Here is a 24,177-nt window from a genome sequence, read left to right as displayed (position 1 = left end):
TTAATTTTATTTATAAATGAATAGGCCAATATATAATAAATCGGAAGACTTCTATGCCCGTTTTCAACTATTCCCTTGTTGAGATATCTTTTACAAACATTTTGATGTTTCATCTTGATGTAAATATATAGGGATTGCAAATATTCATTAAATATGGAGGACTTAACATAAAAAGACATTTCTGAAAATTGGAAAGTGTTTGTGTAATCATATATGGACTAATTTATATTTCAGGCATGTGTGTTGTTGGAAGGTCTGATTCCAAAGAGAGATGACAAAGGAACATTACAGGCCCCTCATCTGGAGAAACTGTTCATCTTTAGTGTTATGTGGAGTCTTGGAGCATTACTAGAACTTGAAGATAGAGCTAAGATGGAAGAATTCATGATGAATCATGAATGCGGCTTTAATTTCCCCCCTAAACAAGATGATGAAACTATATTTGAGTATATGGTAGATGAAAAAGGTACAATAACTAGTAAAACAGTAATAATAGTTTTTATGGTGTTAAATAGTTCCTGATTTTCAGATTTCAAAATATATTTTCTTTCTTTCTTTCTTTCTTTCTACAGGTATGAATCGCTGTTCTAGATCGGCGCACTCCTACATAGTAGGATGTCTAATGCGCTATATACAAATATACACCCGCACCCACTAAAAACTCATATTACACACAAAGGAACGTGCCACTAATCCACCAATTCATGCATATATATATATATAACGGTAACGGTAAAAGCGTGCTGCACAAATACTGTGTTGTTATTTACATATTATATATACATCGTACATTACAGTGAAGTTACGATTAAGACGAATATGATCATCTTCACTGCTCCATGCTTAAAATACTAGTTGCTAATTTATGCTAGGTGTGCGAATATATACATTAGCTTTATAGCAGTCTATAGGTAAGCACTAAATGTTAATGTCTTATATTTTGGACATACTGTTAATATTGGATATATGCGTTCATCTGCAGAATATGTAGATATATTTAAAATTTAGGTACACTAAAGCACTATGCGGTAAATATGCAGGAAAAGAGAATGTTAAAGCACTATTCTGTAAAATGGCCAAATAAACGATACATGTAGGTAAATAGCCAACCAAAAAACTTACCACAAAATTGCCTTTTGTATACTTGTAGGTGAATGGTCTCATTGGTCAAACAAAGTAGAGGAGTATGTCTACCCTGATGACAGTGTACCTGAATTCTCATCTATTCTGGTACCTAATGTGGACAACATCAGGACAAATTTCTTGATTGAAACAGTTTCAAAACAAAATAAGGTATCGTAAATTAAGTAAATATATCTTTTGTTAAAATTCACTCATGAAATAATTATTTTGTAAGTTTGCCCCTTATGGTTGGTTCAGGATAGAATTGTGTAAATGATTTGGACACAAAACATTTGTGCATAAAACTTCTTAAATAAAGACAGTAAATCAATGTGAATCATGTTGAAGAATTAAATGAAAAAAGTTGATTTTGAATTTACAGTTATAAGCCAAACAAAAATATTTATGCAAATGGAAGGCTGGGAAAAAGTAGATACCTACTTTGTTTAATCGCCTCCTTCAACGTTTTTTTTTTTAACCCAGATAATCCCTGTAACTTCACAGAAAGGTTGCACATATGTTGAAGTTGTGCACCTAATATTATGGCATTGTTTTATTTTTTTTCCATTTTTAACCCTATATTTCCATATATTTGAATGTTCATTAATAGATAATTCTCCATTGTTTAAGAAACATTCTGTGGAACCTAGCAATTTGATCAGTCATTGATCCATTTTTATATGCTATTAGATTTATATTTGATATCTCTATTTCAGGCAGTCCTGCTTATTGGAGAACAAGGTACAGCCAAAACAGTTATGATAAAGGGATATATGGCAAAATATGACCCAGATAGCCACTTAAGTAAAAGTTTCAACTTCTCATCTGCATCTATTCCCATGATGTTTCAGGTACAAATATAAATCAAGGAAAAATAAACATTATCAATCTCTGCAGGTTGAAGTCAAAAATGACGTTAGCAACTGTAGGTTGTGGGAAGCCTTCAACAATGAATAAAATCCATAGCGAGCTGTAAAAGACCTGACATAACAAAATGTAAAACCATTCAAATGAGAAAACCAACTGGCTGTTTTATAAAAAAATAACAATTGAAAACATATGTGAAACATATGTGAAACACAGTATTAAATGACAACTTCTGAATAAAAGACTCTCTACTTTGGAGTTTTTGGCTGAATTTTTCATATATGATGCATAATTATTCTGTCAAACTACTACAGTTTCTAAACTAAAATATACCAGTTCCTAAAAATGTTTTCATACTTTCACACATGATATTTGCAGGGTAAAAAGCAAAATTCTGTGCACTCATTAAAATAAATTCCATGAGGCTTTGCATACTTTTGTGAAGTTTGCTGAAAGGAATATTCACAATAGCCATACAAGGTGCCTAACTGATTTAAATATCAGCAGATTTTATATTGTCTGCTCTTTGTCAAAAATAAGGATTGTTAATTTTTTATCTTTATGCAAAGTTTTTGAATGGAACAATTCATAACATTTCATAGTCTTTTGTGTACCTTGTGATTCACAATATGCTGAAGAATTCAGAATGAGTGAATGGAAATGTAAAGATGTAGTTCATAGTTTTATTGTAACCTTTTAATGTATTTATATCTTATTCATTTAACTCTTTTACAGAGAACCATTGAAAGTTATGTAGATAAAAGAATGGGAAGCACATATGGACCACCAGGAGGAAGAAAGATGACTGTCTTTGTGGATGATATCAACATGCCAGTTATCAATGAATGGGGAGATCAGGTTGGTAATATGAGATTGTCTTTTATTTATATAAATAACCAAATAGGTCAGTTTGAATATAAATAAAGACATTATGAGAACCAATCAGCTGACAATTTAGTCAGAGTTCTGAACGGATTATTGCTTGGGAAGTATTTTTACAGCAAAATAATTGATGACATGTTTTTGTGACACCAGGACTACTATAAGAATTGAGAAAAATTACTGAAAAAAATGAATCATTACTGAATTATGTAAACAAACAAAAATCCTCTATTTCCCCAAAATGCTGGCATGTCAGAAAAAGAACTTAGCAACCTCTTTTATACTTTATTTCATAAACATTAAATATTACATTTGATATACAATGAAATACCTTTTTTCTTGAGCTTTTGCTTACTTCTACTATTATTGGAATCATTTTGGACCCTCAACCAATCCACCCCTTTCACCACTCCTATGATTTTTTTCTCGTTTTTGGTAAATGATTGGCCCTTCAACCTATCCTTCCTGTTCGTCTTATAGTCTGATTGCAGTACACATTTTAGTGACATCAGTTTTAAGTCATAGACTTTATGGTTATACCTCAAATACTAAAACTATCAAGTAGGCATATCAAAAGTTCACAAGTACACATATTTAAAAAGAAAAGTATATTTAGCCCATTCCCTTCTTTTAATTGAAGCTTTTCATTATATTAGTTTTACAGGTGAGCAATGAGATTAGAAGAAGTTTTAATGAAGCTATTAAAATGAATTATTTATTTTACAGGTAACAAATGAAATCACAAGACAGATGATGGAAATGCATGGAATGTATAGTCTAGATAAACCAGGAGAATTTATATCCATTGTTGATGTCCAGTTTTTAGCAGCCATGATACATCCTGGTGGTGGACGTAATGATATACCACAGAGACTCAAAAGACAGTTCTCTATTTTTAATTGTACACTTCCATCAAACAATTCTATTGACAAAATTTTCAGTGAGTATTAGACTACCGGTACTCAGGGTTTAAGCTATGATTTTAAGGAAATTGAGACATAGCAATCAAAACAAAAACATACAATATGTATCTTTAGAAGGTAAACAGCTGTTTTGTTTTAATCTTTCTTGCATGATAAGAAAACCAACCTTTCTTGGGTAGCAGCTTAACATGATAGGACTATGGTAGATATTGCATAGGGTTAAATACATGAAGGAAAAAAAGTATACTTTCTTTTTCTTTCTCAGTATTTCATTAGTTTACAAATACAAAGATAACAATAAAGATTAAAACAAGACAGCTGTTTTGTTCGTCCATCTGTTCCACTTCAGGTTAAAGTTTTTGGTCAAGGTAGTTTTTGATGAAGTTGAAGTCCAATCAACTTGCAACTTAGTACACATGTTCCCTATGATATGATCTTTCTAATTTTAATGCCAATTAGAGTGTTGACCCCAATTTCATGGTCCACTGAACATAGAAAATGATAGTGCGAGTGGGTCATCCGTGTACTATGGACACATTCTTGTTCTTCTAAAGATACATATTGTATGTTTTTGTTTTGATTGCTTTGTCTCAAAACGGGGACTAATGGGACTAATATAATGAATCTATTGGAAATAGAAAATGCTTAAAAGTTATAAATAAAGAATAGAGAAAAGTGGGCAAAAAAAAAAGAAGAGAGAATAATGGGTGCTTAAAAATACAGATTAGAGAAAATGTGTAAAAATTTATAGAATACAGAAAATGAGCGAAGTTGAGAATCCTAAGGCGACAAAGTGGCTCACTTCACCTGGTGTGGTTACCCCTGTTAGTTACTAGTTATAAAAAAAAAACACATGAAAAAACAAAACAAAAAACTAAAAATATAGCCCATGAATAAATTTATACTTTAATAGGTATAATAGGATGTGGATACTTCTGTCCCACCAGATTTGAGCAAGTTGTTTGTGATCTTGTACAGCTGTTGGTACCTGCTACAAGAACTCTCTGGCAGATGACAAAGGTATGTAGAGATTTAAAACATTGTTACACGTAAAAAGGATCATACATTTAGGATGCTAGATGGTTCAGGAGAAAAGTTACCATAAGGTAAAAAGGATCATACATTTAGTATGCTAGATGGTTCAGGAGAAAAGTTACCATTGTATTCCTTCAACTTCACAAATTCAAAAGAGAAATGTATCTACCATTATATATATATTATAATTTATCATAATTTGTATTACTGTAAGTTTGTCTTTCTTAAATATGCATAATAGTACTGTTTTTTGTAGAAAAAAAAACAAAATGTAATTGTAATGTGCTAAAGTCAACACACATTTTGAAAGAAATAACATGATGCACATCACTGTCTCCTTTTAAAATTTTAAAATTAATTTTAGATGATAGATGGCCACTATTATTTCTGCTAAATTATCATTAAAACCTATTTTTTATAACCTGCCTCAAAGGCCTTGTGATCCATTACCACCACTTGGCGTTCTTTGGTCAGCTAATATTTCATTTGAGACCAATATAAAAGAACAACACCAAACAAGCAAAAAATTGCAACTCTCAAGGTCCCAACAAATGTTACTTTGATGCGAATATGTCAACAAGCATGCTGTCTTGGCCTATTCTAGTTTATTTTTCCCGCGCTCTGAAAGGAGGGTGGGTACACTTGTTTACTTCTGTTTGTCGGTAAGTTTCCATCCGTCCTGACTTTAAATTAAACAACTTCTCAAGTTGAAACTTGTTTAATAAATTGGTATGAGATTGTCCCATATTATGCAGTGTTCTAGCTAGACGGTTTTCAAAGTTTTTAGCTCCATTCCTTTTGTGTTTTTTTCATGATGCCTTGTGCCCTTTTTTTAGCTCACCTGGCCCAAAGGGCCAAGTGAGCTTTTCTCATCACTTGGCGTCCGTTGTCGTTAACTTTTACAAAAATCTTCTCCTCTGAAACTACTGGGCCAAATTTGACCAAACTTAGCCACAATCATCATTGGGGTATCTAGTTTAAAAAATGTGTCCGGTGACTCGGCCAACCAACCAAGATGGCCGCCATGGCTAAAAATAGAACATAGGGGTAAAATGTAGATTTTGGCTTATATCTCTGAAACCAAAGCATTTAGAGCATATCTGACATAGGGTAAAATTGTTTATCAGGTCAAGATCTATCTGCCCTGAAATTTTCAGATGAATCGGACAACCCGTAGTTGGGTTGCTGCCCCTGAATTGGTAATTTTAAGGAAATTTTGCCGTTTTTGGTTATTATCTTGAATATTATTATAGATAGAGATAAACTGTAAACAGCAATAATGTTCAGCAAAGTAAGATCTACAAATAAGTCAACTTGACCAAAATGGTCAGTTGACCATTTAAGGAGTTATTGCCCTTTATAGTCAATTTTTAACCATTTTTCGTAAATTTTTGTAATCTTTTACAAAAATCTTCTCCTCTGAAACTACTAAGACAAATTTAACCAAATTGTCCACAATCATCATTGGGGTATCTAGTTTAAAAAATGTGTCCGATGACCCCGCCCGCGAACCAAGATGGTTGACATGGCTAAAAAATAGTACATAGGGTAAAATGCAGTTTTTGGCTCATATCTCTGAAACCAAAGCATTTAGAGCAAATCTGATGAGGATAGAATTGTTCATTAGGGCAAGATCTATCTGCCCTGAAATTTTCAGACCAATCAGGCAACACGTTGTTGGGTCCCTGCCCCTGAATTTGGTAATTTTAAGAAAATTTTGCAGCTTTTGGTTATTATCTTGAATATTATTATAGATGGAGATAAACTGTAAACAGCAATAATGTACAGCAAAGTTAGATCTACAAATAAGTCAAAATGACCAAAATTGTCAATTGACCCCTTAAGGAGTTATTGCCCTTTATAGTCAATTTTTTACAATTTTTATAAATTTTGGAAATTTTTGTAAATTTTTACAAAATATTTTCCACTGTAACTACCAGGCCAAGTTCATTATAGATAGAGATAATAGTAAGGAGCAAGAATGTTTAGTAAAGTAAGATCTACAAACACATCCCCATCACCAAAACACAATTTTGTCATGAATCCATCTGTGTCCTTTGTTTAATATGCACATAGACCAAGGTGAGCGACACAGGCTCTTTAGAGCCTCTAGTTATCTCTTATAAACTAACCAGGCCCAAAATTCAACCAAACTAGGGCTGAACAATTGTGAGTATATAATATAAACATATGAGAAAATCTGACACAGCTCAGAATGTCAAGAGCTACCCACTTTTTTATTCCACTAAAATGATTAAGACAACTCTCTGCAGGTGTTATTGCTCTTAAATGATGATTTTTTTTTTCTACCATTTTTTGTATGTTTTTGCAATTTATCTCGAAAACTATAATAGATAAAGTGAATCTTTAAACAGTAAGATTTTCAAATAAAGGATATAGTACCTCCACTCCTAAAAGGCAGTTAAAGGAGTAATTGTCCAAATAATAATTTTTTCCTAAATTCACATTTTTATGCTCTGCCACCTAGCGGGGCCATGAAGGTGTACCCTAGTCTGTCTTTCCGTACGTCCCGAAATTGGTTTCTGTTCTGCAAAATTGATCAGCTAGATAAGATCTACAGATAGGCAAACATAACTGATTTGCAATAAAGGTGAGCAATTCAGGCACATAGGAGGCTCTTTTTTTTTACATCCTGCCTTTTGTATCAGCCCACTCTCACTCACTCTCAATCACAGAATCAAATACAGGAGTAATTGCTTCCTAAATTTTGTTAAATGATTCATTTATGGTCCTCTTTATGAAATTTGAGGAAGAACCAATCAATTTTCAAAAATGCCTGCCACTGTAATCAGAAATAGAAAAAATCAAGATAAATCCTTTGAAAACGGTAAAAGATCAATTGCTGCCAAAAGTTGGATAAGTGATACCTTTACTTTCCTTAAAATTTGACAAAAATGCAATAAAAAAATTCAAGTAGATCAAAGAAGTAACAATTGCTACTAAACATTAGTTAAATGCTGTATTTATGATTCTTATTTATATATTCAGTCTCCTACTGGAAGTTATTCTTAATTCTGATCAAATTTTAAAAGCAATACAAAAAAGTTCTGAAAACATATTACAGTATAGGTCTGTCTTTGTGCTTGTGAACACAAGGAGATTGAATAGGTTTAATAAAGTTTGGCGAGTGGTTATTATTGACAATGTGCATAGATCAAGGTGATAGATACAACTCTTTAGAGCTTTTAGTTATGCTTATTAACTGATTGTCCTTTTGTGTAGGTCAAAATGTTACCAACACCAGCAAAGTTTCACTACATCTTTAACTTGAGAGATTTATCTCGTATATGGGAAGGCATGCTGAATATTCAAGGCAATGAATGTAAAGATGAAGCTACAATGATGGGTCTATGGAAACATGAATGTACCAGAGCTATTGCTGATAGGTCAGTATAATTTAAAACAGGACCAATATATTTGCAGGTCAAGTAATATTAAAATACAAAAGCCCTTTCATGGTCTTACTCCTATAGTTTTAAGCTCCCTGTAAAGAAGCAATGTGATTTTGCTAAGACCTGATATTCTTTGTTATGTATCTCTGAAATTTTCTGCAATCATACTCTTTTATATTTCCATCTGCCAACCAAAAAGACTGCTTTTACTATAAAACATAGAAAACAATCAAACCCCATCATTGTTGGTCTGTTTTTAAAACTGACTTTATAGTCATTTAGGAAGTATGTTAGTTCTATTATGGACACAGGTCTGCTTTTTGAAAGTGGGAATTTAAAACAAGAAAGATTTAAAAAAAAATAAAAAATAGTACCCATTATGCCATATCTTGAATATTTTATTTTCCTGTTTTTTATTTACAATTGGTTAATTTTGCTGGACTTTGGAACAAGGAATCCATCTTCATGAACAATTATTCTTTTTTTTTATTCATTTTATTCATATTAGATTTACTAACTTTGAAGACAAGAATTGGTTTGAAAATGCACAGAAGGGTGTTATAAAGAACAACATAAGTGAGGATTTAGCCAGTATATGTCCAGAAGAACCATACTTTGTAGATTTCCTTCGAGATGCTCCTGAGCCTACAGGAGAGGAGGCAGAGGATACCGCATTAGAGGCTCCAAAAATATATGAACTGGTAAGTATGAAATGTTGAATAGAAATATAAAAAAAAAAGTTTAGAAATTTGTTTGTTTGAGTATTTTTCAATTCCAAATTTGTTACTGAAAAATTTTTGATGGTGATGATGGATGGATGTTTAACGTCAAGCTGCAAATTAGATTCATGTTCAGGATGAGAACATTTTAATGTGGTATTTCACAATGTTAAACATTATTCCTTTAAAAGGCAAGAATGACTAAATTGTAACAGATTGAGCATAGGCTTACATATTTACCCATCAGATTCTTAAAATCTTCTTCAATTTCTTATATTAATTATCATTCACATTAAATATGGTTTGAAATCAACCTTTTCAATTTCTGGCATTTAGCCAAGTAAACAAACATCACTTGTTAAATGTACCCAATAAAAATGTCAAGAGAGGAAAAACTAGTATATTTTTAGGTATGGCTTTATCATATCAGAATGTTTCAGTCATGGAAATGATGCTTTGATATACAAAATTTAGGTGCCTAGTTACGAGTTCCTGAATGAAAAACTACTAGGATATATGCAGCAGTATAATGAATTGGTTAGAGGAGGACATATGGACTTGGTATTTTTCAAGGACGCCATGGTTCATTTAATAAAGGTAAACATAATTATAGAATAACTAATCCACAGCAACATATTGACTTGGTATTTTTCAAGAACCCCATGTTTCATCTTATAAAATAAAAATAATGTGATATTTTCATTAAATTAAGTATTAATACAGAGGAAACTTGGATATAGCATTTTGCTTACTTATTTAATTACCGTCTCCAGGAAGTTCCCTTTATCCAATCATGATTGAAATCATAATTTCTGCAGCCCTAATCTTTTACTAATTGGTATGATTGGTATCTAGGATGCTAGCCAATCATTGTTCTTGATTCATTTAAATTGTCCGATCAGATTGTTAATTGCAGTCTTTGTTTTACCACAAGCGCGCTCTTGATCACTTTTGAATTTGCAAAGCGTATGCAGGCTGCTTTTCATATTCCAGTTACAATTCAATTTTATTTATCACTGGAATTATTTAAACTTTAAAAGCTAACGTTTTTAAACATGTTTGTTTAAAATATGACGTCTGAACGTGCATATGTTCGTGCGGAACAACAAATAAGAAACATTCTAAATATTCCGGAATGGTATATTTTCTCAAATGCTGAAATTCGCTATGTGGCCAGAGAACTTGAGTTGTAGAGGAAATTTAACTAGCTTTTATTGGACATTACGAATGGATTGTGCAGCGCAATGCAACGGGTGCCTATTTTGCGGAGAAATTTTCAAATTGTGTGAAATTCACAACAAATATTCCAGACAGGCGTGAGCGTAAAGGATTTTATATTGCCTTTGGATTTACACTTTGAACACTTTCATCGTTAAAAAACTGTAACAATGTTTGAATCAGAAACCGAGGAGATCGGAAACCCGATGATAGAGCTATCGGACATTGACCGGGTCAAAAAGTGGGCGGCTAGCAAAAAAGTAAATGAACATTCGGCGGCGGAGTTAATCAGGCTAGGATATGATTCGATAGAGGCCCTTTCTTGTCTCCTGCCTGAAGATTTGACAAAGTCTAAGATCCCCATCGGGCAACAACGGCTACTGCTGCGTGCAGTAAGATCTACGTTTCCAGCGGAGTGCGGGAGCGAATCTAACATGGTGGTGGAGGAACAACTTCTGGCATCTTCACCTGCAGCTCAACTTAACGCATGCGCAACATTGACGACAGATGGCGGTGCAGTTCAAACCGGAAGTGGAGATTTATATGTGCAAGCTATAACGAAACAGCTTCAACAGCAACAATCGTTACCATTAGGAGATAATCTGAACATCAGCAAGACAAACCAAGGACAATCAACAGTGCATCCTGAAGGTATTCAAGAATTTGACTGTGTTTCTAACATTATTTCGTGGAAAGACCCACAAATATTTTTAAAATCTTCCTTTAATGATGTAACTATAAATTTTTATGACATAACTGATTTCGTAAATGTACATATGTCAGGTACTGGTTTTTCAGAGGAAAAACTTATTTCAGATGCTTCTGGGGGTCAGCTTATTTTCAAATCTGGTCCAGTTAAGCCTAAACTTGAGTCCCTGAGTTTGTGTCAATGGTCTAGTGCGAATTTATCTATTATGTACAAACTGTTGTCCTCTGGCGATTTGTCACAGGCTCAATTACTTGATTACCTATCATATACTGCAAGAATTTACAATCTTGTTGCAACTTGTGACATGGTTTCTGTCTTCTTTTTTGACAGAGAATATAGGCAGCTGCAGAAACAGCACAAGTTTCGTTGGGGTACAGATGTTCCACATTTACATTCCATATATATACGTCCAAAGGGTTTTGTAAAGCCTCAGACAGGAGGCTCCAAATTTCAGACCACTGGCTCAAGACCTGGGGTTAAACATGAGATTACATATGCTTCCCATACATCAGGTGGGCGGGAAATATGCAAAAGGTTTAACAGCAGGAAGGGATGTTTTATGTCAAATTGTAGGTTTGAGCATGTTTGCGCAGTACCAGGCTGTGCTAATAAGCATCCTGCTCATTCTCACTCTAACTCTATGCATGGCAATCCAAAAAACGGGGTATAATGGTAAAGCCTACACGTGACCTAATCCTGTCTGCCTGGTCCAACGAATTACAAAATGATTTTGATAAAAAATTTCTTCTTCAAGGAATTGAGTTTGGCTTTGACATTATTGATGCTACTGATATCCCTTTAAATATTCAAGCAAAAAATCATCCCTCTGCTAGTCCGTCTGGCCCTCTTTATAGTAAAGCGCATACACAAGTTTTGATTGAAATTGAGAATGGTAACCTTTTTGCAGATGAAACACCCAAAATTATTAGTCCCATGGGTGTTATACCTAAGCCGGGGGGCGGTATACGGCTCATACATGATTGTAGTAGACCTGAAGGTTCTGCCGTCAATGAAATCGGCTTATAGGTCCGTTCAAATAAGTAAAACAAGCCAGCAGGTGACAGGTTTTAGATGGACTTTCCCTGATGGTAGAGAATTTACCCTTTTTGATCGTAAACTCCCTTTTGGTTCAAAATTGGCACCTGGTATTTTTCATCGTTTGTCCCAGGCTGTAAGAAGGATGATGTCACGTAAGGGCTTTACCATTGTAGCTTACTTAGATGATTTTTTCATATGCGAGCAGACTAAATCTAAATGCAAAGAAGCTTTGAATGTGCTTATCACTTTGCTGCGTTATTTAGGTTTTGCGATAAACTGGTCTAAAGTGGTTGATCCCTGTCAGCAAATCACTTTTCTTGGCGTAGAAATTGATTCTACTACTATGGAAGTCAGACTTCCAAGCGATAAATTGGCGGTTTTAAAAGCAGAGCTGCATGCATTCACAAAGCGTTCCCATGCTTCTAAAAAGCAACTGCAATCCCTAGCGGGGAAATTAAACTGGGCGTCAGCGGTAATTCGTGGCGGAAGAGTTTTTCTTCGACGAATTATTAACTGCATTATGCGTATTAAGCGGGATTGGCATAAAGCGCTTCTTAAGGGCGATATTGCGCAAGATATTCTCTGGTGGGATAACTTTATTTCATCTTTTAATGGGAAATCACTGATTTTAGATCTATATCCAGTCACATCAGTAGCTACAGATGCATGTCGTTCTGGGGCTGGTGGTTTTTTTGATAATGATTGGTTTTATGTAAATTGGCAATGTGATTTCCCTTTTGCAAAAAATTTGCACATTAATGAGCTGGAAGCGCTTTCTGTTGTGTTTGCTGCTAGGCGTTGGGCGAAAGCATGGCAGAATAAGCGTGTTTTAATTTTTTGTGACAATGCGACAACGGTTAGTTGTTTAAACAAGTGCTCTTCAAGGAATGCTACCTTAATGTCTTATTTAAGAGAGCTGTTTTGGTTGTCAGCCACTTACAACTTTCACATAAAAGCTGTGCACATTGCAGGCAAATCAAATGTCATGGCTGACATGATTTCGCGTTTGCATGATACTTCTATGAGTATAAGGTTCATGCGCTTTTATTTACCCAATCCTCTGTTTGTGCACCACATTGAATCCCACATGTCTAGTCACTCCCTCCTTTTTCTTTTGAATAGGCTCACAGGGCTCCAAAGAGATGACGGCATTGGATGATATTGTTCTGGACTTCAGATGCCATGCCTATGCAGAGTCAACCAAAAAGACTTACATGACTTATTTAAAGTCCTTTGTGGCATTTTGTAATTTAGTTGGTATTGCAGTGGTTCCCTTAAGTCAAGAGAATTTAGCAAGATATACTGCCCACCTGTCTGGTCGACTGAAGTATAATTCCTTGTGCAATTATTTATCCATCATCAGAATTTTGCATCTTGAGGCAGGGTATAGCTCCCCAATTGACACTCATTTAGTTTCGAATGTGTTGAAAGGTGCACGTAGAGTGTTGTGGGATGTCAACACTGCTAAGTTGCCAATTACCCCCAAGATTTTGTTTAAAATTTTTGCCGTTATATCCTTTAACGATACTAAAGATGTGGCGTTTTGGGCAGCTTGCCTTGTGGCTTTCTTTTCCTTTTTCAGGAAGTCTAATTTGCTGACACCATCTGTGAATGATTTTGACCCTGATCGCCATTTAAGCAGACATAATGGTTTTTTTTTTTTTTTTTTTTTTTTTTTTTTCTCAGAAAGATGGTGTCCTATTGCGCATTTCCAAATCTAAGACCATCCAGTTTGCAGAACGTTGTTTAGATATTCCACTTCCTGCTATAAAAAATTCTCCTTTATGCCCCTCACAGGCTTTATTATTAAATTTAAAATGGTACCAGCTGTCAAAACCCCTACTCCGGCCTTTTTATATCGACATGGGGAAGACACTATCCCCTTAACCTATGCAGTGTTTTTGGCTAGGCTTAAAACTGTCCTATCAGTTATTGGTTTTGACGCCTCGCTTTATTCTGGACATAGTTTTCGTAGAGGAGGTGCCACGTTTGCTTTTCAGTGTGGTGTTCCAGGGGAACTAATTCAGTCTCAGGGAGACTGGAAAAGTGATGCATATAAGGGTTATTTGGACCCCTCTCCTTCCTACAGATTGCATGTTATGAAAACTTTTGCTAATGCACTTAAATTTTCTATTTAACATATCACTACTTTATTCCTACATTGTACCTGGTTTGTGCAAGTGTTTGGAGTACCACAGACTTATCAGTGAATTGATATTTGCGAAACAATTAACTTTTTATGATTCTTTCATTGTTCATTGGCATTGTTTATTATATAATGAAAGAAATTAATAAAACTGTAGTTAGTTTGCCCAAACCAGTATTTTGTCTCATTTCAACTTATATTTGTTTATCTGGTCCAGCCTGTGCATAACGGTTAAGGTACGAGATTCTGTTTGGCTTCAGTAAACATGAGCTCTTCAGGGTCTGGTCTTACATCCAATTGTGTTATGGGCATGGACCAGAGTATAGCCTTTGCCTGCTGGATGCATATCACATACACACATTCATTACATGTAATTCTATCAGAAACCCATGAGGAGGTGGGTGGGACCAGTACAAGTGTATCTGGATTAATGTGATATTTTCATTAAATTAAGTATTAATACAGAGGAAACTTGGATATAGCATTTTGCTTACTTATTTAATTACCGTCTCCAGGAAGTTCCCTTTATCCAATCATGATTGAAATCATAATTTCTGCAGCCCTAATCTTTTACTAATTGGTATGATTGGTATCTAGGATGCTAGCCAATCATTGTTCTTGATTCATTTAAATTGTCCAATCAGATTGTTAATTGCAGTCTTTGTTTTACCACAAGCGCGCTCTTGATCACTTTTGAATTTGCAAAGCGTATGCAGGCTGCTTTTCATATTCCAGTTACAATTCAATTTTACTCCCACCCGCCACATCCCTCGCAATACTTGTATGTATGTTGATTTTGTTTTTTATGACTATATGTTTTCATTATATGTGGCACCTATTTGTAGATTTTGTTATTGTTTTTTTATTTGTGTATTGATAGTTTAGTTTCCATTTTCATATTGATAACCACAGTTGTTTGCCTTTAGCTTCTTGTATGGAGTACCACAGACTTATCAGTGAATTGATATTTGCGAAACAATTAACTTTTTATGATTCTTTCATTGTTCATTGGCATTGTTTATTATATAATGAAAGAAATTAATAAAACTGTGGTTAGTTTGCCCAAACCAGTATTTTGTCTCATTTCAACTTATATTTGTTTATCTGGTCCAGCCTGTGCATAACGGTTAAGGTACGAGATTCTGTTTGGCTTCAGTAAACATGAGCTCTTCAGGGTCTGGTCTTACATCCAATTGTGTTATGGGCATGGACCAGAGTATAGCCTTTGCCTGCTGGATGCATATCACATACACACATTCATTACATGTAATTCTATCAGAAACCCATGAGGAGGTGGGTGGGACCAGTACAAGTGTATCTGGATTAATCATCAAATAGCTAATTCAAGAATTTGATTGTTTAAAAATAGTCATCAAGTGGCTGATCAACACATTAATTCATAAAGGCACATGGTATCACATGAGTGAATAATCGGTTTTTTTTTTGTCAAGAGTTGAATGTTTTTGTATATTTGAATTCTTTGATTAGTTAATCTGTTTATTACATTGTCTTTTTTATGTAAATAAAGTATAAAATGCTGCAAATGTTGTTTTGTTTCATATTTTCATAACATCTTGACAACACCTGTAACTTAATTAAACTGATTAGTTAGAACTAGAGTAAATGTTGCAAAGGATTTTTTTATGACTCCAATCAATCATAGGATGGAGCATAAAGTGTTATCCATATCTATCATTATCTTCTTCCTAAATCCTAACTTTTTAAGTTGTGCCTCTAAATTTTGAGTTGATTTTTGTTCCATTGTATATTGAGTTACAGATTGAGTTGGCATTTCATTCTGGTTGACTTAATTTTCACAAAACTAGGCCCTTGGAAACTTACAGCAGGCAGGTGCATTCATGTTGTCCTGACAAATAAGTTTTCTATTTATTACTCATGATTTGCTTTAGGCAAGCTAAAATTACAATGAAAACTGATATTAACATGAAAATTTATTTTAGATATCAAGAGTGATAAGAACAAAGAGAGGAAATGCTTTACTGGTTGGTGTAGGAGGATCAGGGAAACAGTCTCTAACTAGACTGGCATCCTTTATTGCTGGATACAAAATCTTTCAAATCACGTTATCAAGGTAATTGCCATGCTTATATTCTTTTTAGCTAACCTGGCTGGAAGGGCCAAGTGAACTTTTCTCATCACTTGGCGTCTGTTGTCGTTAACTTTTATAAAAATCCTGTCCTCTGAAACTACTGGGACAAATTTAACCAAACTTGGCCACAATCATCAGTGGTGTTTCTAGTTTAAAAAATGTGTCCGATGACCCCACCTGCCATCCAAGATGGCCGACATGGCATAAAATAGAACATACGGGTAAAATGCAAGTTTTGTCTATTATTTTGAAAATTGTTATAACAAGAGAAAATCTGACAGGAGCAGAAATGTTCAGAATGTTGAATGTCTATTAATTGTTCATATACGTCAAAACTGTCAGACGACTTCTTATAGGAGTTATTGCCCTTAAATGACAAATTTTACCCTTTTTTTTCATTTTTGCCTGTTATCTTGAAAACTATGATAGATAGAGAGAAATTTCAAATTGCAAAAATGACCAGCAAGACAAGTTCTACAAATAAGTCTTTGCATTGTCAAAATTGTCAGTTGACTCCTTATTAGAGTTATTGCCCTATGATGACGATTTTTACCAATTTTTTGCGTATTTGCCTTATATCTTGAAAAATATAATAGATCTTAAATAAGTAAAAATGATCAGCAAGACAAGGTCTACAATTGAAACTATGGAGGAAATTGTCCGACGACTCCTTATTGGAGTTATTGCTCTTTAATGACGATTTTTACCATTTTTTTGCATTTTGCCTTACATGATAAAAATTACAGTAGATAAATAGACACTTTAAATTACAAAAATGATCAGCATGGCAAGATCTACTAACAAGTCAAATTTTGTCGATATCGTTAATAGACTGTCTCCTTTATAGGAGTGATTGCCCTTAAATGAGGAGTTTTTTTTACCCTCTTTTATGTTTTGAGCAAAAACTAGAGAAGATAGAGAAAAACTATACAGACTAAATGATCAGCAATACAAAATCAACAAAACAGAGATTTTTGTCATGAATTCTATTCTCGTCTACAATGTTGGAGAGTGTCCTTTGTTAAATATGCACATAGACCAAGGTGAGCGACACAGGCTCTTTAGAGCCTCTATAGTTTATCAATCTGCCAAATTATTTTTATTAGAACAAGAATGATAAAATATTTGATACTATGAAGATTGTTTCAAAATGATAAATGCATTAATATATTTTGACTTTTTTTCACAATTCATGTTCAAGTAAAAGTAAAATTCACATAACTTCTGTGTAAGAATATATTGAATCCACTCATTTGTTTCTCAGACACTGGATATTCCAAAATGATATTTAAAAGTTCATGTAAAATAATTGATAATAAACATATCTTTATCTTTCAATGCTAATAAAAAATCCTTTCTTTTTTTTTGATACCCCATGATACAAAGTAGGGTGGATATTTAGTTTTTGACCTGTCTGTCATCTTGGTTTCGAGATGATAAATCAAATATTTTTACTATCTTTGATAAATGTTCATATATGTGATTAAGAAATCTTCTTTTGAGGTCTCTACAATGTATGCCAAGGTCACAGTAACTAAACTATAGTGTAGGAAAGTGGTTTATATCAAAACTTAATGTGTTTACATAAAAAATAGCAATCTTGTTTTACTTGTTCTTTGTACTGTCAAAACAGTTTCCCATTTAGAGTTATTTATTTTGATTATAGATCTTACAATGTGAGTAACCTGATGGATGATCTAAAGTACCTTTATCGTGTAGCTGGTGGTGAAGGAAATGGCATTACATTCCTCTTTACAGATAATGAAATTAAAGATGAGGCTTTCTTGGAATACCTCAACAATGTTTTGAGCTCTGGAGAGGTAAAACTAATGTTTGAGACCAAGCTGAAAAGCTATAACTCAACAATTTCTTAATAAGGAAAAAAAGGGGGGGGGGGTCTTATTGGGTTTCCTCAGCATTCATCTCCATATGCATGTCCTCATTTATTTCTATAATTGATTTACTTATATAATTCCTGTTCCAATTGTGAGATTTTAAACCATGACACACTAAAGGAAGGTTAAGATTGCCCAAAGACTAAAAGAAGGTTGAAAATTTAGCCCAAGCCATTTCAAAACAAGAGGCACACAGAAATAATCTTCATTCAATCTCTTCTGCCCTACTGCCCCTGAACTTATTCACAGAATTTTTGGAAAGTTTCAGAGTCTTATTTTCATGATGTACTTTTGCAACTCTAGTTTCATCTCTTGGTGGAATGGTCTTAGTGGGATTCACTTTTGCATGACATCAATTTGGTGGTTCAAATTACATGATATACTATGCAAAATGTTACTTTTCCAACAGTATTATTGGATAAAAACAACTAGATGAACCAGGTAATTTTTCAACTGGTTATAGGAAATTCATTTTCATTTCTGTTTTTTAGCTACCAAAACACCATAGTATTGTTTTAACTTACAGGAACAAAAGTCAATAATATTTCTAGATACCAGGTGATAAAACACGCTTTTTAGAGCCACTAGTTATCTATCAAAGATAATCCTAAGTCAAATGATTAATAACATAATATCTTTGTGTGCAAAACAAAAGTTAATATAAGAGTACTAAAGATTTGTGGATAAGAATTTCCTGTTTGGTCTGCACTGCAATTCCCAGCCCTGTAATCTTAGAAATGTTGTCCCATTTATTCAGTACAACTACTTTAACATTGTTTATTGTGTGCTGTGTTAATTGTGTGATTATTGTATATAGTTGGGTATTTTGGTTGACCATAATGTTTCCTTGAAGTAGGAGATAGAAGGCGTACTTAGCAGCCGTTTTTTAAGAGTAGTGCTTCTTATAAAAACATGAACTAAGCTGTAATTTTTATGTGATGCAGACATTTATTGATTATATTCCTGATATTTTTAGGTTTCCAATTTGTTTGCCAAAGATGAGCAAGATGAAATATGCCAAGAATTGATTTCGGTCATGAAAAAAGAATTGCCAAAGCGTCCACCAACACAAGAAAACTTGTATGATTACTTTATTTCTAGAGCTAGAAATAATCTTCATACTGTTCTGTGTTTCTCACCTGTAAGTACCGGATTAAAACAATCATAATTCATATATAAAATTGTGATGAAACCACATGCAGCTAAACATTGTTAACAAAATTAAAAATGGAATTTTGTATGCTTTTTCTGTTGCTAATTGGTTAATTGGTTGAAACAACTTTTCCCAGCTTATAGAATTTATTTTCAGCTTTTAATCTTCATACAGTTCTGTGTATTTCAACTGTAAATATATTTTTTTTTATATTTGAAATTAAGGGAAATCTGATACTTCATTCAGCAAGACACTGCTTCTCAAACAATTTTTTGCTCTTTGGTTTTCAGCTTTTGAAAAAAATGTTTTTGCCAAGTCTGTCTGTAATTCAAAAGCGAAAGCTCAACATATGGTGTTTTGATAAGGTTTTACTCTATGAAACAGGATGAATGAGGATTACATATTTAACATGTAGAGTTTGAATTGGGTGTTTTTCAGTTGAAATTAAATTCATTTTGTATTACAGGTTGGAGAGAAGTTTAGAAATAGGTCATTGAAGTTTCCAGGGCTGATATCTGGATGTACAATGGACTGGTTTAGTAAATGGCCAAGAGATGCACTGATAGCAGTATCTGGACATTTCCTAAATACGTTTAATGTTATTGCTACACCAGAGGTCAAGACACAGCTAATTAACACAATGGGTGTAGTTCACGATGATGTAGCTCAAGTTTGTGTGGATTATTTCCAGAGGTTTGTATAAAAACCTTCAATGAAGTTTCTTCATACTAATTCAAGGTTCTGCTTATCACAGAAATGGAATGGGATTTTGTTTTACCATATTAAATATTTAAAATATATTATAATCAAGCTGTAAATTCTCCCCAAAAAAATTTCATTGTAGAATTTTTTTTTAAGAGAAGTGATGTCTTGTCAATGTATATTTATTCCATCTAACAGAAGTTCCCCTGGAAACTTTGTTATAAACAATGATTATTATGACCCTTTCTCTGAACAGAGGAGGGTATACTGCTTTCCCCATGTCTGTCGGTCCGTCACATGAAACTTGCATCACATTTTTCTCAGGAACTACAAATCACAACTTCCTGAAATTATTTATCAGGATTCATGTAAACATGCTTTATGGTGCGATGCAGATTCAGATACACCTATCTTCAACTTCCTGTTTACCAAATACTTCTATTTTCGAACACATAATGGCCATGTATTAAATTTTTGTTGCATTTCTTTAGGGAATTACAAATTATAGTTTCCAGAATTTTGTTATCAGGCTTTATATGATCATGTTACACTGTGTGATGCATTTTTCCATTGCTCTTCAACTTACTGTTTACTGAATTCTTGAAGCAGCATATCACTGCTCACAGTTTTACTTGTTAATTTTAAAACATACAATTTCATATTCACAAAATGTTTATTTTAAATAACTTATAATTTTTATGTGCCTATCAAATATTTTAGATATAGACGACAGACTCATGTGACACCAAAGTCTTACTTGTCTTTTTTGGATGGTTACAAAAGTGTATACACAGTAAAACATGCAGAGATAGGAGAAATGGCCAGGAGAATGAACACGGGTTTAGAAAAACTTATTGAAGCTAGTGTATCAGTGGACGCACTGTCAAAGGAACTAGTTGTCAAAGAAAAGGAACTGGCTGTTGCTAATGTGAAAGCTGATAAGGTAATTTTTTTCAGTTTTAAAATCGAAAAAAATGATGCACTTATCTCTTATTTTCTAAAAAATTACTTAAAAAAAAAAATGGTGCACATTTATAGATAACACATTAAATCTGTGAAAAAGCTTCTTAATTGTGTCTTAAAATCACCCAATCTCTAATTAATAACCTAATCGAGCATAGATTGTTCTTAAGAATTGATATGTTGTTACTAAACGAATTTCAGTTTTGATGATTTTAAAATAAATTTTAAAACATTTTCCTGGATTTTATGTCCTTTCTATACAAATGAATACCTAGTTTGAAAGAAATTCATTCAATAGTATTTCAGAAAATAAAAGAGATTAATGCATTAGTTTTTCAGTATTCAGTTACAGTTCAACCTACCAAAGTATTATGCCAAATTTTACCAAAATCTATGAGGTCCCATTTACTGTACCTTGACCTCAATCTAACCAGCAGCACTGGTTATGCTAGCAATCTAACCAGCAGTCCTAGACCTTATTACTGGCAATTTTAGTGTGAAATCTCCTTCCCCTGTTAGGTCATGCAAAATCCATTTAGGTGTGTGAGTATGGATGAATATTTCTTGTTGGAAGGTCTAACACTTATTGATTTGTAGATAGGTATATTTTTTTTTAATTCAGGGTATTAAAGTAGAAGTGACTGCACATTTTATTTTTTCAATTTAATGTATAAGCAGAAGTTTCTGAACAATTTTTTTTCAATTTAAGGTATTAGCAGAAGTGGCTGTACTATTTTGCAATTTAAGGTATTAGCAGAAGTGGCTGTACTATTTTGCAATTTAAGGTATTAGCAGAAGTGGCTGTACTATTTTGCAATTTAAGGTATTAGCAGAAGTGGCTGTACTATTTTGCAATTTAAGGTATTAGCAGAAGTGGCTGTACTATTTTGCAATTTAAGGTATTAGCAGAAGTGGCTGTACTATTTTGCAATTTTAAGGTATAAGCAGAAGTGGCTGTACTATTTGGCAGTTTTAAGGTATTAGCAGAAGTGGCTGTACTATTTTTTAATTGAGGGTATTATCAGAATTGACTAGATTTATTTTTAGTCCCCTACCGACGAAGTCTAAGGGGACTTTAGGTTTGCACTCCATCTGTCTGTCTGTCCATCCGTCAGTCCGGCAAATCAGTTTTCCACACTTTTTTTCTTCCTGCTTGAAGATATTGATTTGATATTTGGTGTATTGTTTAATCATGACAAGTTACAGTTCAAGCTCCAATTTGTTCTGGTCTGACGATTTTGTGCAGAGTTATGGTCCTTGAACTTAGAAAATTCACTTAAATAATCAGTTTTCTGCATTTTTTTTTTGTCATAATTGAAGATATTGATTTGATGATTGGTATATAGTTTAATCATGACAAGTTACAGGTCAAGTTCGAATTTTGTTCCGGTCTGATGATTTTGTGCATAGTTATGGTCCTTCGACTTAGAAAATTCACTCAAATAATCAAATTTTCCACTTTTTTTGTTTGTCATGCTTGAAGATATTGACTTGATATTTGTTATATAGTTTACACCATGACAAGTTATAGATCAAGTTAGCATTTTGTTCCAGTACAATGACTTTCTAACTGGTAGGGGACTATGTATTGCCAGGCAATACTCACAGAATGCTTGTTTAATTTAAGGTATTAGCAGAAGTGACTGTAAGTGCAGCTGGAGCAGAAAAAGTCAAAGCAGAAGTGCAAAAAGTAAAAGATAAGGCACAGAAAATTGTAGATGAAATTAATTTGGAAAAAGCTTATGCAACAGAGAAACTTGATGCTGCAAAACCAGCTTTAGAATTGGCAGAATCAGCTTTAAAGGTATTATATTTCTTATATATAAAGCTGAATCAGATGTCTTTTGTTTTGTTATTTTTTCTAAACATCAGCATCCAGGTGAGTACCTGACTGGAATAGAGCAATGATCCACACATTTGATTTTGAATTAGTCTTCAAACAACACACCAATTGTATCCGTAGTCTGCATACAAGGTAAAGAGTTTGGCCTTTTTACTGTGAATTTTTCCAATCAAAATCAACATTGATAAAACTCATTATTTTGAGTTGAAATTTATCGCTGTCAACTGAAAAATCTCAAATCAGGCCAGACACTAACATCATGAAACGTGAGGGGTATGAAAAAATTCAGAACCAAATTTAAAAAAACTCAAATTGAAATCTCAGAATTCAGAGTGGGTATTTTGTCAAACAAAACATTATTTTGATGTGGCCTTACCATGCAGGTCCAGTCCTTGAGATGTGAGGTGCCATTTGTTGTTTTTATACCCCCGCTTTAAAAAAGTGGGGGTATACTGTTTTACCTCTGTCTGTCCGTCCATCAGTCCATCAATCCGTCCCATGAATATTTTTCGTCGCATCTTTCTCAGGAACTACATCATAAGGATTTCTGAAATTTGGTTTCAGGGTTTATATAAGTCAGCTATACCGTGTGATGCTTTTTCAGATTCATCACTCAACAACTTCCTGTTTACCGTACACTTACATATTTTTACACTATTAAAATTATCCAGTTGCAGCAGGGGTATCATCAGTGAGCAGTAGCTCGCAGTTTCACTTGTTTTCATTATTTTAGACTCTTTACATTCTGAGACCTTTTGTATTCCTCTTTACCCCTGAAATTGTTTGACAATAGGCCACTGCTTAGTGTAACATAACATGAAAATCAAGTTTTATGCCAAAATTTTCACATCAGTACCTAAATGTTAAAAATGACTGCAAGTCCATTGTAATTAAAACTGTATGGGGGAATCATTTCAAAGGTTCTAGGGAAGATAATGTCATGTGTGCAGCTTTTGTTCCCCAGTCTACTCTTAAGATGATATATTATGGGGAAAGGGACAGGGGGAATTTATCTATGTCTGAGCAATCTTGCTCTTATAAAGTGTCCCTGTAATACTTCTTAGGTAACATCTAAAAAAACTTTATTCAAACAAATTATGATGTTGTTTGTTTATAGACTATTAAAGCATCAGATATTTCTACTGTGAAGAAGCTGGGTAAACCACCACATCTGATTATGAGGATCATGGATTGTGTACTGATACTATTCCAGAAGAGAGTAGATATTGTGACTGCTGATCCTGAAAGACCTTGTTGTAAACCATCTTGGGGTGAATCGTTAAAGGTCTGTTCATCATGTTACATGCATTATAATTACATAAGCTAGACTTGTTTGGAATGACTTACTAAGACATTTCAGATGTTATCATTGAAGTTGAAACATTGAAGTATGCTTATCCAAGCTATTTTTTTGTAAAGCTTTAAATTTCATAAGGTAA

The 24,177-nt window shown here is 33.6% G+C and overlaps 1 protein-coding gene across 1 annotated transcript in view; it reads left to right on the top strand.

Moving 5' to 3' along the window:
- LOC127701706 (dynein axonemal heavy chain 8-like) overlaps positions 1 to 24,177 on the top strand; it is a 166,696-nt gene that overhangs the window by 93,547 nt on the left and 48,972 nt on the right. The window contains exons 48-63 of the mRNA XM_052205709.1: positions 235 to 466; positions 1,151 to 1,293; positions 1,839 to 1,973; positions 2,725 to 2,847; positions 3,598 to 3,811; positions 4,708 to 4,814; positions 8,073 to 8,236; positions 8,751 to 8,943; positions 9,436 to 9,558; positions 16,034 to 16,164; positions 17,849 to 18,002; positions 19,054 to 19,218; positions 19,697 to 19,923; positions 20,653 to 20,875; positions 22,523 to 22,699; positions 23,856 to 24,023. Coding sequence (XP_052061669.1) covers positions 235 to 466; positions 1,151 to 1,293; positions 1,839 to 1,973; positions 2,725 to 2,847; positions 3,598 to 3,811; positions 4,708 to 4,814; positions 8,073 to 8,236; positions 8,751 to 8,943; positions 9,436 to 9,558; positions 16,034 to 16,164; positions 17,849 to 18,002; positions 19,054 to 19,218; positions 19,697 to 19,923; positions 20,653 to 20,875; positions 22,523 to 22,699; positions 23,856 to 24,023 — 2,679 coding nt within the window. The remainder of the gene's footprint in view (positions 1 to 234; positions 467 to 1,150; positions 1,294 to 1,838; positions 1,974 to 2,724; positions 2,848 to 3,597; positions 3,812 to 4,707; positions 4,815 to 8,072; positions 8,237 to 8,750; positions 8,944 to 9,435; positions 9,559 to 16,033; positions 16,165 to 17,848; positions 18,003 to 19,053; positions 19,219 to 19,696; positions 19,924 to 20,652; positions 20,876 to 22,522; positions 22,700 to 23,855; positions 24,024 to 24,177) is intronic.

This window comes from Mytilus californianus, unplaced genomic scaffold, assembly GCF_021869535.1.
Source record: "Mytilus californianus isolate M0D057914Y unplaced genomic scaffold, xbMytCali1.0.p SCAF_5, whole genome shotgun sequence".
In the NCBI taxonomy this organism is placed as follows: domain Eukaryota; kingdom Metazoa; phylum Mollusca; class Bivalvia; order Mytilida; family Mytilidae; genus Mytilus; species Mytilus californianus.
The sequence above is the reverse complement of the archived record's forward strand: the minus strand, read 5'-3'. Positions and strand labels throughout refer to the sequence as shown.